At 38.8% G+C, this 14863-nt stretch overlaps 1 protein-coding gene and 1 non-coding gene across 2 annotated transcripts; both read right to left on the reverse strand.

The window, feature by feature from the left end:
- Positions 1–617: 617 nt before the first annotated feature.
- LOC141631860 (uncharacterized) lies at positions 618–2443 on the reverse strand. The gene is made up of 2 exons (XM_074444480.1): positions 1852–2443; positions 618–1477 (listed from the first exon to the last, which is right to left on the reverse strand). Exons 1-2 carry the CDS (start codon positions 2441–2443, stop codon positions 618–620), a joined length of 1452 nt encoding a protein of 483 aa, XP_074300581.1.
- Positions 2444–5620: 3177 nt separating this feature from the next.
- LOC141634552 (small nucleolar RNA R71) lies at positions 5621–5727 on the reverse strand. The gene has a single exon (XR_012539280.1). It is a non-coding gene; the product is annotated as a small nucleolar RNA R71 (small nucleolar RNA).
- Between the last annotated feature and the right edge of the window lie 9136 nt (positions 5728–14863).

Below are 14863 nucleotides of genomic sequence, written 5' to 3' on the forward strand. Positions count from 1 at the left end.
TTCTTACCCAAAGTACCCTTCCCTAAGAGTCTACCTTCGTGACGAGATATGGGAACTCCAATAGGCTGAACATCTGCCATATAGTCAACACAGAATTGGATTGTCTCACATGCAATTGTTTCTTCAACAATACTACCTTCAGGAAGACAACGATTCTTCATTCGTCTCTTATAAGTACCCATCTCTCGCTCCATCGCCCACATGTTTCGTTGAAACACCGGACCACAAAGTTTAATCTCACGCACTAAATGAACGACCAGGTGTACCATGATGTCAAAGAAAGAAATCGGAAAGTACATTTCTAATTCACATAAAGTCACAACAACATCCGCTTGCAAGTCATCTAAGGTGTCAGGATGGATATCTTTTTAGTTGATTACATCAAAGAAGAGGCAAAGCTTGGTGATGACTTGCCTAACATGCTTAGGCAATACGGATCTAATGGCCACCGACAGCAATTGTGTAAGCATAACATGACAATCGTGAGATTTCATACCAACTAACTTACAATCTTTTATGGAAACAAGACGACTTATGTTAGAGCTATATCCATGTGGTACCTTGACCCTTTTTAAAGATTCACAAACAATCATCTTCTTCTTCTTAGAAAGAGTCGTTCAAGACGGAGGTATATAGATACGTTTTCCCTTCTCAATTGGTTTTAACTCGATACGCACCCTAGCGGCCATGTCATTTCGAGCTTTCACCCCATCCTTAGTCTTATTCGGCATATTGAGCAATGTTCCAATTACACTATCAAACACGTTCTTCTCGACGTGCATAACATCAATGCAATGCCTCACATGCAAGTGCTGCCAATATGGAAGTTCCCAAAAAATTGATCTCTTTGTATGATATACTCCATCTGGTGGAGGTACGTACGGTTTTCCAAAAACTGTAGTTATATTCTTAACCATATCGTAGTACTCTTCTCCACTCGGAAACAAAGGGGGTTTCCTATGCTCCATTTTCACATCAAAAGCCTTCTTCTTCTTTCGATATTGAAGATTTTCAAGTAGAAAACGACGACCACCTCTGTACGAAAATTTTCCACTGTGCTCCAACCAATCAGATTCAGTTTCATCCCCGCACACCGGACATCCCTTATCAGTCTTCAGTCGGTATCCAGAAAGGTTACCATAAGCTGGGAAGTCATTAATTGTACAGTACAACATAGCATGCATTTGAAACCTAGAGCTAGTATTTGCATCAAACACCTCTACTCCAACGTTCCACAACATTTTCAAGTCTTCAATTAGAGGAGCCAAATACACGTCAATGTCATTTCCAGGTTGCTTAGGTCCCGAAATTAGGAGTGTTAACATAATGTATTTGCTCTTTGTGGTATGCCAATGAGGGATATTGTAAATTATCAACATTACTGGCCAACAACTATGTTGGGTACTTAAAGTTCCAAAAGGATTAATTCTATCGGTGCAAAGTCCCAATCTTAAATTTCTAGGCTCTGAACCGAATTCTGGAAATGTTCAATCAATTGTTCTCCATTGGGGAGAATCAGCTACGTGCCTCAGTCTGCCATCTTTATTCCTCCCCTTTTGATGCCACAACATGTACTCCGCATCTTTTGTATTTGCAAAATAGCGGGTTTAAATTTTGGTATTATTGGCAAATACCATAATGTCTTCACAGGACTCCTCTTCTTCTTGCCACCATTACTATTGTCTACCCTCTTGTATCGTGACTCACCACACTTTGGGCATTCTTGTAATTCACTATACTTTTTTCGGTACAAAATACAGTCCTTCACGCATGCATGAATTTTTTGGCAAGACGTAGATAATGGGCATAGTAGTTTCTTGCATTGGTATGTGGTGGAGGGAAGCTCGTTACCTTCTGGTAACATTTGACACAAAACTTCTAACAAGGAAGTAAAACTTTTGTCACTCCACCCTTTTCCAGCTTTCAATGTGAATAGTTTCAACACAGCTAATAAAAGAGAGAATTTAGAACCATTCGGGTATAAAGGCTTCTTGGAATTATCAACCATTCTCTGAAAAATAATAGGGCACTCCATAATATCTTCTTCAAGATCCTTCATCAGCCCGTCAATATTATCATTATCAGGGTCTATATTAACATCCATATCAATAGTTTCAAAGTTTTCATCATCATTTTCTACCCCGACATCAATCTGATCGCCATCTTTATCATTAATTCCAAAATTTACGTTGGTACAAATATCATTATCACTTTCTCCATGCCATATCCATACATTATAATCTGCTTTATATCCTTTTAAAATTAAATGTTCCCGCAATTCATCCCTAGAGTTCACCTTTTTACGATTTTGACATAAGGTACACGGACATACGAATTGATTATCTCCATGGAGTCTTTGATGTTCGACGACACAACTAAGAAACTCCTCTAGTCGTTCAAGATAAACAAAATCACGCTTTCCATACATCCAACTTCGGTCCATAATCTAGTTAATAAACACGTTTATGAATGGGTATCTACGTCAATGATGTATAATAATCACATTAAATGCACTAAACTGTTTCATGTAATAAAAATTAACCATCATTTAACGAGAAACTGAAATTGAATAAACATATACATACCTTCAAGTGGCAATTAAGTAGCTTTGTAAGGTCGAAATAGAGAATTTTGGTGGAGAGAAAGCCTGTAAATAATGATGATTTTAACCTTTATTAAAAATTATTCAAAATAAAAGTGATAACTAAAAAAAACATAAGAAAACATAGCACTAGACAAGTTTTGAACAGAAACAAAGAGTGTTGCCATATCCCGAAAATCTTCTGGGCAACATCTGTAAAGGTTGTTAAATGTTCAAGTCGAACACTATGTTCTTTTGCACTTCACTTCAGTTCCATTAAGTTCGATTCAATTATTTTCAGTTCAGTTTAGTTCAATACGAGTCAACCCTAAAAATGAGAACACTTAATGCGACATATTCCGTATATACATTATTTTTTGTTGGCAGGTTTTGGAAACCTCTTACCTTGAATATGCTCATATGCTTGAAAGGGTTGCAAAGGTATATGTTCATTTTTTAAGCAGGACTCTACCTTTTCTTGTGAATTTCTTTATTCCCATACTTGGAATGTTCATAACATGTTGGATGATCAAGCTTTAATGTGTGGCCACTTTTCGTATAGCTTAGTGTATGATGTGACCATAATTGGCGCATATTTAGCCCCCGAATTAGCCTTGTTTCCATGCTTTTTAGTGCTTATTTGGGTCATTTCTTATCTTTAGTTCTTTGTTTTGCATATTCTTTGAGATTTTGATCCCTTGGTAGGAAAGGAGTGCAAATCTTGCATTTTCATGGCAAAACGAGACCAAATTGATTGAATTCAATGACCAAGCATCAAGGAGAGACAAGATTAGAAGGCCTTTGTACATATCATAGTAGAAGAGCAATGTTGAGGAAAGATCCTTGAGTCCCCAAGGAAATCCCCAAGGAATTTATGAAGAAAAGGGAAGAAAAGAAGAAGTTACTATGCTGATTGACAATCCGAGCGGATTGTCAACAATCCGCCCGTCCAGCCTCTGCACAATCCGAGCGTCCCGTGCCAGAATCCGCTCGGATTCCCCCTCAACAATCCGACCGGATTCCCCAAAATCCGCTCGGATTCCACCGCCCAAATCTGGCCGTCCCGACCTTATTCCGCCCGGATTTCTTCACAGCACGGGTTGTCTTCTTCAAGCTACGAAAAGAGAAGCCCTTCTCTCAGAAAATACAGGGTCCTCCTTGCTCGACTTAAAAAGTGTAATTACTAGTTTAGCCCTTAGTTAACCCTAATGCATCCTCCCTAATTTTCACTATAAATACCCCATTAGGCTAATTAGAGGAGCATGTTCTTCTTATCAATAATTAGTGTAGTTAATATCAATCAAATCTCTCTTCAATATTGTAATCAAGTATTAATCAAGTTTTAATCCAAGTTTTAGTTCTTTAATCTCTCTTTTGTTCATCCTTTATTTTGGGTAATTGAAGATTATTTGGGTTATTATTGGGAGATTGACAACCTCTCAATCTAGCATTCAAGTACTTCTATTATTCTTGCTTTATTATTGGAATCATTAGTAGGTATAATCTCTTAATCCCTTTTTAATTATTGTTAATTACTTTCATTTATTCATCATGTTTCATATTGTTGGTATGATTGACAACCTTGCTAGCATGATCAACATGATAATGAGTGCGTAGTCTCTTAGCTAGGGTTAATGGGTGATTAGGGGAAACCATTATGGGGAATGATTCATGCTTAAATTAATATGCTTTCATGTTTTATTTGCTTGCTTGTTTTGATCTCAACTCATGCACATGTTATATTTGATGAAATGCTAAGCCTATGAATCCTTGCATTTACTATCATCTCCTATCTTTTCAATGAGACTTGTAAGACATAACCCAACTCGAGTCTCATTAGACCATGCATGTTGTTGAGTAGGGAAGATTAAGTCGACTTGTAGGTGTTGTACAATCTAATCGATTCGGCTCCGGGACCCAAACTTTCCTAGGATTGTAAGATATAACCCAACTCAATCCATCACAACAATAATTGCTTGCTTATAATTTGAGAACATGTTTGTATGATCATATCCCATGATTCCCCTATAATCCCATGACACCCTAGTGCCTTTAATCAATTTTTTACACCCCTTTTTTATTCATCTTGCTTGTTTATTTTCATTGTTATTCTAGTTTAGTAACCTTCTACATCAACCCAATTTGTGACACCCCTTAGACACCACTAGTTACAATAGAAATCTCATTTCAACTCCCGTCCCTTGGGATCCGACCTTTACTTGCCTCTTTACTAATTGTAGAGTTGCTTGTTAAGCTATAAATTGTGTTTTGATTCGACCGTGACCAACGACCACATCTTAATTTGTGAACACCTAGCAGGATCGCATCAAAAATGGCGCCGTTGCCGGGGACGGTGTTTGTTTGACTTAGATTTCTTTTTATTGTTATTAGTTGTGTCTTTCTTCACCTTGAGGAAGTAAAACTCCTCAAGGTTTGTTCTAATTGTTTTTGAGTTGTTTGATATTTTGCATGTCTAGAAGGTTACAAAGTGATTTGTTACCTTTTGACCGTGAAATCGAAAGAACCTTGACGAACAATAGGAGACTTGTTAGGAGGAATTTGAGAGGTGTTGGTGAAGTTGTTCAACCCACTAGTGAGTTTGTCAATCCTTTCGCAATAGAAGGAGAAGAAAACCCATTACACAATACCCCACAAAATCCACCTACAATGCCAAAATTCTCGTCACACTCCGTACCCACCGAGGAGAATCTACCAAATGGTACTCCTACACCGCAACATCTCACCGGAAACTTTATTGCCAAGTCCGCCTTCATCCAACTAGTTGAGAGGAGCCAATTTGGGGGGATGCCTAGTGAGGATCCTCATTCTCATATGGAAACCTTTTGCGATTATTGTGATGCTATCTCTCAAACGGGCGTGACTCAAGACCAAATTAGATGGGTCTTATTTCCTTTTTCCTTAATCGGTACCACAAAGCAATGGTTGAAGGGCCTTGATAAAGCCACCCTTGGAATAGATTCTTGGAAGAAGTTGGCTCTAGCTTTCTACAAAAAATTCTACCCACCGGAAAAGGCCAACATGCTAAGAGCTCAAATTACGGGTTTTAAGCAAAGGGATGAAGAGTCTTTGTATGAAGCTTGGGAGCGGTTCAAGGGAATTTGTCGCTCATGTCCTCACCATGGACTTCGCGAATGGTTTTTGGTACAACAATTTTGGAATGGTTTATATGAAGATTCTAGGAACATTCTCAATATGGGATCGAATGGGATGTTCACCGAGGTTGATGACAACCAAACTTGGAGCAAAATTGAAGAGATGGCAATCCACAATTCACAATATAGTAGGCCTCGCAAGGCTACTAGAGGAGGAAAGTATGAAGTGGACGCCGTTACTCAATTAGGTGCCCAACTAAGCTCCCATATCGATACAATCAACTTGAAGTTTGAACAAGCTATGGCTAGACTTGAGGAAAACTCAAAATCATCGAAGCATCATGTCAATGCCATGACGGCATCCTCATCAATCCCAAGTGGGATATGTGAGAATTGTGGAACTTTGGGTCATGACCCAAGTGAGTGTAGGGGAACAACCGAACAAGTGAATGCTTTCCAAGCATATAAAAGTGGTACCCCTTATTCAAATTTTTACAATGAAAACACCAAGTTCCATCCAAATCTCTCATACAAAAGCCAAAATGTTCAAAACCCTCAAACAACATACACTCCACCACCCATGAGAAACCAAAATCAAAGACCCTTTTACAATCAAAACCAAGGTTACCAAAATCAAAATCCATACAATCACCAAAATGACCAAGGCTTTGATGTCCAAAAAGCGGTCCTCCAAATGCAAAAGAATCAACAAGAATTTTTCACCCAAATGCAAAAAGATAGCCAAGCAAAAGAAACCACCATCAACAACATTCTAGCTCACACCAAGATGTTGGAAACACAATTGACTCAACTAGCATCTTCAAGCTCACAAAGACAAAAGGGGCAATTACCACCTCAAAGTAGTCCCCCTAGACATGAAACGGTTAGTGCCATTCACTTGAGAAGTGGTACAAGGTATGAAGCACCAAAGAAGCAAGTTGAGGATGAAGTTGTGGAAGCTAGTGAAAAGGAAGAAATTGTGCAAAACTCCAAAGATGGAGAATCATCAAAAGAAGAAAGTTCAAAGAAAAATGAAGACAGGGCCAAAGAGAAGGAGCCCATTGTGATTAGACTTCCTTTTCCAAGTCGTCAAGCCAAGCACAAATTTGATGATCAACTTGGAAAGTTCATGGAAATTGTGAAGAATTTAGAAGTCTCAATTCCTTTCACGGAATTAATCAATCACGTTCCGGCCTATGCGAAATACATGAAAGATATCCTCACAAAGAAGAAGTCAATCCGGAAACTTGAGACTATCGCCTTCACTTAGGTGAGTAGTGCAATACATCAAGGGAGTTCACGTCCAAAGTTAAAAGATCCGGGAAGCTTCTCAATACCGTGTACCATTGGCGACACGACGATCAACAAAGCCTTATGTGATATAGGGGCTAGTGTGAGTGTCATGCCGTACTCGGTAAGTAAAAGGTTGGGGATGGGAGAGCTTAAATGCACCAATATCACAATCCAAATGGCCGATAGATCGACGAAGACACCGTTAGGGATATGGGAAGATGTCCCCGTGCGAATTGGGAAGTTTTTCATCCCGGTGGACTTTGTCATTGTTGATATGGAGGAAGATTTCAACATTCCAATCATCCTAGGAAGACCTTTCCTACACACCGCCGGTGCGGTGATTGATGTGAAACATGGAGAGCTCACTCTAGAAGTGGGAGATGAAAGCATAACTTTTAATCTTGACAAGACTATGAGAGCTCCTCGTTTGCATGAGCCATGTTTCATGATTGATCATTATAGCCGAAAAGATGAAAGGAAGAAATCGGAACTCCAATGGAGGAAGAAAATTAAAGATGCTCCATTCAAAGAGCAAGTGAATAGTAACAAGGAGAGCTTGCAAAGCTCATCAAAATCAACCAAGGAAGAAGAGGATGGCCTCATTGGCCAAGAGAAGAAATTGGGAGAGTTGTCTCCATCTAAGCAAGAGATTTTCAATGATCAACTCAATGAAGTTTGTGGTCTTTGGGACGACGAATTTGAAGGGATTTTTAATCCCTACATTGGGCATGCCATCGATCATGATCAACAACAAGGGCCACGGTCTATTGAGGACCTCTACCATAATAATGAACAAGCTTTTGATTACTTCTTCAAGGTGTTGAGCAACATCAACAACACCTTGAACATGCCCCCTTGACATCTCATCAAGAATGAGAGTTTGCTGAAGTCCTCCCTAAACCACCACTTGTAAATATTTCTAACTCCCTAACTTACATTTCAATTCTTGTATTGCATTTTTTGTCATCTTTGGATTTTTATTTACTTTGATCAAAATAATTGTCATGTAAGAGAGAAGTGAGGGAGGGACTAACAATTTCAATTGATGTGTAGTGCTTTACCTTAGTGTGGGGATGGCAATTGCCTAGGCTATCCATGCCTTAGTAGTGCCCCCACAATGAAGAACACAAGACTTGAAAGAAAGAATGGAAGAATGATAAAGGGAATGCGCTGTGCACGGGTGGAACTGAATCCGTGTACATAGGGGAAGAATCCGAGCGGATTCCCAAGAATCCGCCCGTCTTATGCAATCCGAGCGTCCTGCAGAAAAGACGCCCGTCTTGAACTAAGCTGAATTTCGAATTTTTCTTGACAGTTAAAGAATCCGAGCGGATTTCTGAAAATCCGCCCGTCCTGAAGAATCTGTCCGTCTTGTGAGAAAGACGACCGTCTTTGTAGCTGAGGAAAACAAGCAAATTTCTCTGGACAGAAATCCGTCCGTCTTTGGAAAAATCTGCCCGTCCCGTGTTCAGCAAATCCGAGCGGATTGTACCAAATCCGCCCGTCTTTAGGCGAGTTTTTGCAAAGGTAGAAGAAGCAGAATCCGCACGGATTGAGCCTAATCCGCACGGATTGCTCCTGCAGTTTTGAAATTTTCGGTCTCTTTAAAACCCTTCCCACCTTCATTCATTCATTCATTCATTCATAAACACTACCCACAACATCAAGACCCTCATCCTCTCCATCATAAAAACAAAAACCCTCAACAACATTCACCAAAATCAAATAAAACCATCCTTCCAACAACAAATTAATCACTCCATCTTCAACAAAAATCAAAACCAAGAACAAAATCTTCAACCTTTGAGTCGATTTTTGTTTTCATAAAGGCAAAGCCTTTCACCTTCAAATCGATTTGGGCATACTACAAATTGAAGATTTTTCACTCTTTTCTTGGTTAAGCTCATCAATGGCAAGGACTAAGGGAGCAACAAAGGCAACAAAGGCACCAAAGGCTAAGGCACTCTCACAAAGGCAAAAGGCTCTTCAAACAAACAAAGCTTAGGCTATGGTGGTGGCAACACCAAACTTGGAAGTGCAACAACAACAACAACCTTCTATGGGACCATCAACTTCTTCTACTCCGGTAATTAATCAACTTTTGCATTATCCGGAGGTAACTTTTATTTCCGATACCCATAGAAATACCTTTGTCAAGTTTGCTATGAAATCTATTCAATCCACCAAATTCATATGTAAAGATGCCTTGGAAAAATTGGGTGTTCTTGAACAAACAAAAGCCTTTTTCAAAGCCATGGGGTTGAAGAAATTGTTTGAAACAAAGGAATTGACATACCCCTCCCTTGTCTTGGAATTTTTAAGTTCTTTGAAAGTCACCAAAGTTGAGAATAGAGAAAATCTCGAGTTTCGTCTAGCTAATGTTAGTAGACGCATTACCTTTACGGAATTAGGTGAAATTTTGGGTCTTAGTGATGAATCGAGTTATCTTAAGCATTATGGAAAGTATGACCCCGAGCCTCTTTGGGAGGCAATCTCCGGGAAGAAATTTGAGGATTTTCATGCATGTCGTGCTCTTTTGGTCCATCATCCGGGCATAAGAGTATGGCACAAGGTTGTGGGAAATACCATAATTGCTAGGAAAGACACCAATCATTTCACAAGACTTGATTTTGTTCTCCTTGAATCGGCTTTGAATATCGGAAGAATTCACACCAAGACTTACAATTATTTGAGGCTATTGGTTGATAGATGGCTCAATGTTGATAGTGGGAAGAAGGGCACGACCGTTATTGTCAATGGCGGCCTAGTCACGATCCTAGCTAAGCACTTTGATCCTAATTTCAATAAGGATAAGAAGTACAAAGCAAAGGAAGGTGGCCATCTTATTGATATGCATATTATGATTAACAAGTTCAAGTGGGTTGCCCATAACCCCCTTGACACTAAGTATGGATGGCTAACTAGTGAAGCTAGATCGTTCACCTTGCCCTCGAAGATTTGTCGCCTAAGTGTCCACCGGACCAATTATCTACTTCCCCTTTCCGAAGAAGCCGAGTATATCATTCAACAACAAAAGGGTGATCTTGAAACCCCCTCCTCTTCCATTGTCATACCACCTTACCCCTTTGAGTATGAAGAGTTCAAGCCGGAAGGAATTGAAATTGGGAAAGACTATGTGACTCTTCTCATGCAAGCAATGCACAATCAAGCCCATGAAGATCGGAAAAATGCGTATTTGGCTCAATATCCACCCCTCCTACATCTAGCTAGGCAAGGACTCCTTGATCCATCTTGTCCTTTGCCTAGTTGGGCGGATAGAGAAGTCTTATTTCCGGGTGCATCTAGGGACGTGGTGGGAGACAATGAGGTTGTTGGAAATGATGAAGAAGTTGATGATAATATTGAGGAAGATGCAAGTGAAGATGGAGAAATAAATGGTGAAGATGATGATGAACAAGATAAGGAAGAAAGTGAAGAAGCAAATGACAAGGAAAGTGGCAATGTGACCACTTCTCATGAGGGAAGTGGTGATGATGATAGCATGATGGATGACTAACAAGCCTTGGAGACTCCTACACTCCCATGGTTTGTCTATATCTCTTTGTATTTTATTTCATTTTGATCATTGTTGGAGTGGTCCTAGCAACATCAAAGGACTCACACCTCGGTACCATTGAGGTGTTCTTATTCTATTGTTCCCATTTGTAAAATCCAAAATGGCAAATTAGCTTCATGCATAGCATAGTGTATGCATGAACTATACCCATCCGTTGACATTAGCAATAGTGTCTTACTTGGTTTGGGGAAGTTAATGCATACGCAACGGGAGGTAATCTAAAGTATCCTCTCCGTCATAACAAAAACCATGCATCATGTAGTGTAGCTTAGTATAGATTGCATTTAGTATAGAAATCATGCATCATCTTTGCATAATTTCCATCATTTTGGCCATTGAGGACAATGCCCATATTAGTGTGGGGATGGGAATTCTAACATTTAACACTTATTCAAAAAACCCCTAAAAATTGAAAAATCTCAAAAATCATAAAAATTGAAAAAATTGAAAAATCCAAAAAACCAGTTCATTTCCTTTGTATATATTGTCTTGTATATATTGTGTTTGTTTTATCCTTGTTCACATTGATTGACTACGCCACATCCGAGACATGAGGATATTGAAGACCGCATGGTATGATCTTTCCAATCTCCTTTTTCCTCTTTATGTTAATGACTATGTGGCTTTATTTTGATTGATGCGGTATAACAATGTGAAACTAGGACTTGCATTTAGATTATATGTCATATTAGTTGATAGAATCATATGCATTAGGATGTTTATATGTTAGTTGCATCATGGCATGTAGTTGCATGTTAGAAAAATTTTGTGAAACCGTCTATTTGGGAAGCTTGACAAGTGTATATAAGCCCTAGTAGATGCTTTTTCTTCTTAAGACTTTGCTTGTTAGAATGCTTGTAAAACACCCTAAGATGTGTCATGCTAGTATCCTTTGACCCATGGATTAAGGCCTAGTCAAGAGTACCTTGTGGTGTGATAACTCCTCCTGGCTACTCTACCGTTTATTCCAAGGTGACCCTTGAAACCATGCATCCATCATCCATGTTCTACCATATTTTTGTCAACAAAAGGGAATGGGCACAAAAAGAAATCAATTTGAGTTCAATGAAATGAAAAGTGAAAGAAAGTTTGCAAAAATGCATCAAATGAAAAGAGGAGCAAAAATAGAACTCCTAAGCTTCAAATACAAGGCACCCTCGTTACTAATTGGGGTGACTTTGAAAATGTTCAAAAAGAAATGCAAAAAGTTGTCAAGTGTTGAAATGCCAAAGATAAAAAATAAATGGCAAAGAAAGTGTTCTCAAATGTCAAATGCCACAAGAAATTGGGGGGAAAACAAAAACAAAAGCAAACTCCCAAAATGAAACTCAAATACTATCGATCCCTTTTCCATCTTATCCATTTTTGTGCATGGTAGAGAGGGGACGACCCTTCTTCTTGTCTAGGCAAGAGGGGGAATTCCGCCATCCTCCAGTGTTTATAACACCATAGGGAGTCTACTCTTGACAAAATCATTTAACGATTGAGGACAAAGGTACCCTAGCTTGACACAACTTGGAGGTGATTTATTGGTATCCTTCTAGGCTTAGTAGTTTGAACAAATTGCATCTATGAAGGATTGTGTACCCTTGAATTGCTTCCCTTGTAGGTAATTTCCGCCACTTAGATGAGGAAAGTGGCTATTCTTTTTGTAGATGAATCCATTATGTGTTTTTGTGTGCTTAATGTTTGGATGTGTCGCCATTTTGGCAAGACCCACCTTGCCTTGCAAGAAGGCATCCTACCTCATGGTTGTCTTGTTGTGAGTTGAAGGGGCGGAGTGAGACCCGCTAATTGTCTCATATCGGCTATATTATAAGGATAGGTTAGTATTGGTCCTAGTCTTTGTCACCTCTTTACTCGGGACGAGCAAAGGTTCGGTTTGGGGATATTTGATGTGACCATAATTAGCGCATATTTAGCTCCCGAATTAGCCTTGTTTCCATGCTTTTTAGTGCTTATTTGGGTCATTTCTTATCTTTAGTTCTTTGTTTTGCATATTCTTTGAGATTTTGATCCCTTGGTAGGAAAGGAGTAAGAATCTTGCATTTTCATGGCAAAACGAGACCAAATTGATCGAATTCAATGACCAAGCATCAAGGAGAGACAAGATTAGAAGGCCTTTGTACATATCATAGTAGAAGAGCAATGTTGAGGAAAGATCCTTGAGTCCCCAAGGAAATCCCCAAGGAATTTATGAAGAAAAGGGAAGAAAAGAAGAAGTTACTATCTTTGATCGACAATCCGAGCGCGGATTGTCAACAATCCGCCCGTCCGGCCTCTGCACAATCCGAGCGTCCGTGCCGAGAATCCGCTCGGATTCCCCTCAACAATCCGACCGGATTCCCAAAATCCGCTCGGATTCCACCGGCCAAATCCGGCCGTCCCGACCTTATTCCGCCCGGATTTCTTCACAAGACGGGTTGTCTTCTTCAAGCTACGAAAAGAGAAGCCCTTCTCTCGAAAAATACCGGGTCCTCCTTGCTCAACTTAAAAAGTGTAATTACTAGTTTAGCCCTTAGTTAACCCTAATGCATCCTCCCTAATTTTCACTATAAATACCCCATTAGGCTAATTCGAGGAGCATGTTCTTCTTATCAATAATTAGTGTAGTTAATATCAATCAAATCTCTCTTCAATATTGTAATCAAGTATTAATCAAGTTTTAATCCAAGTTTTAGTTCTTTAATCTCTCTTTTGTTCATCCTTTATTTTGGGTAATTGAAGATTATTTGGGTTATTATTGGGAGATTGACAACCTCTCAATCTAGCATTCAAGTACTTCTATTATTCTTGCTTTATTATTGGAATCATTAGTAGGTATAATCTCTTAATCCCTTTTTAATTATTGTTAATTACTTTCATTTATTCATCATGTTTCATATTGTTGGTATGATTGACAACCTTGCTAGCATGATCAACATGATAATGAGTGCGTAGTCTCTTAGCTAGGGTTAATGGGTGATTAGGGGAAACCATTATGGGGAATGATTCATGCTTAAATTAATATGCTTTCATGTTTTATTTGCTTGCTTGTTTTGATCTCAACTCATGCACATGTTATATTTGATGAAATGCTAAGCCTATGAATCCTTGCATTTACTATCATCTCCTATCTTTTCAATGAGACTTGTAAGACATAACCCAACTCGAGTCTCATTAGACCATGCATGTTGTTGAGTAGGAAGATTAAGTCGACTTGTAGGTGTTGTACAATCTGATCGATTCGGCTCGGGACCCAAACTTTCCTAGGATTGTAAGATATAACCCAACTCAATCCATCACAACAATAATTGCTTGCTTATAATTTGAGAACATGTTTGTATGATCATATCCCATGATTCCCCTATAATCCCATGACACCCTAGTGCCTTTAATCAATTTTTTACACCCCTTTTTATTCATCTTGCTTGTTTATTTTCATTGTTATTCTAGTTTAGTAACCTTCTACATCAACCCAATTTGTGACACCCCTTAGACACCACTAGTTACAATAGAAATCTCATTTCAACTCCCGTCCCTTGGGATCCGACCTTTACTTGCCTCTTTACTAATTGTAGAGTTGCTTGTTAAGCTATAAATTGTGTTTTGATTCGACCGTGACCAACGACCACATCTTAATTTGTGAACACCTAGCGGGATCGCATCAGTGTACTGACTCAGTCGCATTTTCTTGAATAATTTGTGAATTGATTAAGTGTAGATTGTATGGATATTCCATGAAAGTGACATATTAACTATATGAACTACTGGATAAGAACAATTCTTTATTATATGATTAAGTTTATGTGAATAAGCTCCTTGGTGCTACGGTTGCACCATTAGTACTGGTAAACTAATATATTCTAAAAAGGGAAATTTCAAGAATTAAAAACGTATAGAACTAATAAATTTGTTATTAGCTACATTAGTTTTTCACTGAATTTGTTATTGGCTAGTTAAAAGGAAAAAAGAGGCATATTGCCTACATTATTTTGCATACCAAATAGAAGCTACTGACAATGAATTTTCACTTTGCTAGTTCTCTTTCCTGCCACTCAAACATCAGTGCCGTAAACATGGCATGCTAGAGTAAATTTTAATTTAGAAATGACTTATTTCTTGGTGAAGTACTCCTCAACAATTAGGCTCCTAAGAAACACTCTTATGCTAATTCTTGTTATTGATCCATGTAGTTATGGTTGGAGTATTATCCGTCAAGCTGGTTAAGTATTTTGACTCGGTGCATTAGGTGATGGATGCACACAAGAACTAGTCATGCTAAATGTCGTATTGTTCCCGAGAAGTACTCCTCAATAA

This window comes from Silene latifolia, chromosome Y (genome assembly GCF_048544455.1).
Source record: "Silene latifolia isolate original U9 population chromosome Y, ASM4854445v1, whole genome shotgun sequence".
NCBI classification, from domain to species: domain Eukaryota; kingdom Viridiplantae; phylum Streptophyta; class Magnoliopsida; order Caryophyllales; family Caryophyllaceae; genus Silene; species Silene latifolia.

Excerpts from the sequence above, each read along its gene's own strand:
- LOC141631860 (XM_074444480.1), bottom strand. The coding sequence starts at position 2,443 with ATGGACCGAAGTTGGATGTATGGAAAGCGTGATTTTGTTTATCTTGAA. Across the intron at positions 1,478-1,851 it reads GTGTCAAATGTTACCAGAAG|AATTCGGTTCAGAGCCTAGA; the intron begins GTAACGAGCTTC and ends GAACATTTCCAG.